The 2,919-nt window shown below is 42.0% G+C and overlaps 1 protein-coding gene across 1 annotated transcript; it reads left to right on the top strand.

Moving 5' to 3' along the window:
* The first annotated feature begins 1,013 nt into the window (after positions 1–1,013).
* Positions 1,014–2,194, top strand: LRRC3B (leucine rich repeat containing 3B). The gene has a single exon (XM_078664450.1). The coding sequence runs from the start codon at positions 1,116–1,118 to the stop codon at positions 1,893–1,895; it is 780 nt and encodes a 259-aa protein (XP_078520576.1). The 5' UTR covers positions 1,014–1,115; the 3' UTR covers positions 1,896–2,194.
* Positions 2,195–2,919: the final 725 nt, after the last annotated feature.

Below are 2,919 nucleotides of genomic sequence, written 5' to 3'. Positions count from 1 at the left end.
CGCTAACTGATGTTAGCGCCAGCTTTTAGTCGATAGCGAGCGGTTTGGGGCCCGTTTTGCATGTCAGCGATATTTATCGCAAATGACATGCAAAGTGGGCGTACCCAACCAGTTAGCGGCTGAAAGCAGTCGCTGACGTCGCTATCGCCTGTTAGCAAGGCAGGCGTAGCGATGGAAATATTCATGCTAAGCGCGAATATCTCCAAAAACTAACGCCTGCTCAGACCAGTTCTTAGCCATTATATCCAATGGGAGTTGGATATTGTGGCTAAGTCCCTGTTAGCGATAATGCATGAATTTAGCTGAATTCTCAGCAATATTCTTGCATTTTGCCGCTAACGCCTGAAATTTTATCGCATTTGAGATAAACGTTGCTAATAGCACATTATCTCTGTGATAAAATCAGGCGAAGCACTCGTTAGAAATATTGTCGCTAAGCTTAGTTAGCGATAATTTTCGCTAGTTGTTGATAATAGGCCCCTGAGTGTCCTGTCAGTGGCAAATCACCTTTCACAAACTGCTATTTGAACTAAATTCTCGAGCAATGTTCCTATGATTATCCAACTGGGAGTCTCACAGTATTGAGCAGTCAAAAAACACACCCAACTCAGAAAAGAAGAAAAATTTCCACAGCAACCACTGGTACCTTCAATAATTTCAAGAAAAAAAGTGCAAACAAGTATTTCTTTAAAGTTACCAAGTCACTGAATCTTTGATCAGTGATATTTAAGGCTAAGACAGGCACTTTTTGGAGTTGTTCAACAACCACAAACAGATTATGTCTCTTATAGAGCATGTTAATCTATAAAAGTTATGTTTATTTGCTTAAACTCACAGGTCTTTTTAGGAATATTTTTCATTAGAAAATGCACATTATATTGTTGCTCCACACTAGTAAGTCTAATGATAGAAAGATCAATCAATTTTAGTTTCCAAATGTAATAATTTTTTGTGCTTTCTTGTAGGTGTATGGCTAAGCTGGATGCTGGCAAAGAGGCGGTGCACATGATGGTTCATGCTTGTGATGGACTTTGGAGACAATTGCTTCACAGCACTCTTCGTTACCGCCTCTGGATAAACGAGGAGCGGCCACATGATTATGCTGACATCCCAGCATGCATCTGGTAGACCTGTGGTTAACTCGTTCTCTCTCCATGTGTCTGCTCTTACAAAGCTTTGTCCTTATGATACTGTGCTTTCATTCCGCCAGTATGTGCCCGAAAGGCTGCCTTTGCTCTCACTCTGGGGGTCTCAATGTCACCTGTAGCAATGCAAACCTCAAAGAGATACCCAGAGACATCCCACCTGAAACTGTTCGGCTCAACCTAGACTCGAATCAGATCACGACTATCCCTAACGAAATTTTCAAAGACCTCCATCAACTGAGAGTCCTCAACTTATCCAAAAATGGGATTGAGTTCATCGATGAACATTCCTTTAAGGGAGTGGTGGAAACTTTGCAGACTCTGGACTTGTCAGACAATCAGATTTCGAGCGTGCATAAACATGCATTCAACGGCCTGAAGGCTCGCGCTCGAATCGCAAACAATCCCTGGCACTGCGACTGTACGCTGCAGCAGGTGCTGAGAAGTATGGCCTCCAACCATGAAACGCCCAGCAACGTCATCTGCAAAACCTCAGTGCTGGACGAGCATGCGGGCAGGGCCTTCCTCACCAACGCCAACGACGCCGACCTCTGCAACCTTCCCAAAAAGACTACAGACTATGCTATGCTGGTCACCATGTTTGGCTGGTTCACCATGGTGATATCCTATGTGGTATATTATGTTCGACAAAATCAAGAGGATGCGAGAAGGCATCTGGAGTACTTGAAATCCCTGCCGAGCAGGCCGAAGAAGCCAGAAGAAGCCGACGACATTAGCACTGTGGTATAGTATTCTTAGAACCAGCGGCTGCATTTGAGAGCTGGGCAAGGTTTTTTTGATGGCACTCTGACCAGAGGTCTTTAGTTCCAATACTCACTGTAAAAGTAAGAAAATAGCCTTTTATTTCAGCTCAGCTGATCCGTGCCACTTCCGACCAACTTTTAGAAAAATTAACCCTTGTTGAGTGGTACGCCGTTCTCATTTCTTTGAAGGTCTTCTGTACCAAGTCAACGCCTGTGTAACCATTAGTTAGGATGTATTTCACGATTTAATAAGGAAATTTTTATTTTTTTAATTTAAAAAACAAATAAAATCTTAAATTTGAATGGTCAGTTGTCAATTATTTAATTGCAAGATCATTGAATGATTTTGTTTTTGTGGTCAGTGTGTTTAACAGGGGGCTCCAGACACAAGACACTCAAAACAAGGTGGTTTTATATGTATAGAAATTATGAGATTTTGCATTGGGTCTGTACCTATAAAAGTCAGATAGGCTAATACCAGAGATGGTCACATGGGAAGCCTGCATGACATTTAATCAACTGCTCTTAAAAAGCACTTGGATGTTGTAATGACACCTCATTTCCCTGTAGCTTAATGCACTACTGACATCCTCAAAAACACTCTCTGTTCATGATTGTCGAAAGCACAGATTCTCTTTTTTAAAATACCAACTTTCATATTTTCCAATGCAAATGTGGAAATTGAAAATAGAAGTTCCTACTTGCCACTAAGTGACCACAGATGGGTTGGACAGAACAACAGTACAGAACCATTTTTAGGTTAGACGTGTCTGGCGCTTGCACCATTGATGGCAAACATACTGCAGTGCACACCGACTTGAAGGAGCTCTGGGTCAACCTTCTACAGCTATTAGCTTCTTTTGCCATTGGCTTGAGACATTGTCAATCACATCTTGGATCTGCCCAGAGGAGTATTTTAGTCTTTGCATTAGTGATTTCGGCATGCTCTTCTTACTCCAGTGGAATGCTTGAAGAACTATTTTTATACTGAAATCAGCCTGACCTAGTAG

The sequence above is a fragment of the Lissotriton helveticus genome, chromosome 10 (genome assembly GCF_964261635.1).
Source record: "Lissotriton helveticus chromosome 10, aLisHel1.1, whole genome shotgun sequence".
Lineage (NCBI taxonomy): Eukaryota > Metazoa > Chordata > Amphibia > Caudata > Salamandridae > Lissotriton > Lissotriton helveticus.
This window is presented reverse-complemented; position numbering and strand designations above follow the sequence as displayed.

Excerpts from the sequence above, each read along its gene's own strand:
- LRRC3B (XM_078664450.1), top strand. The coding sequence starts at position 1,116 with ATGCATCTGGTAGACCTGTGGTTAACTCGTTCTCTCTCCATGTGTCTG.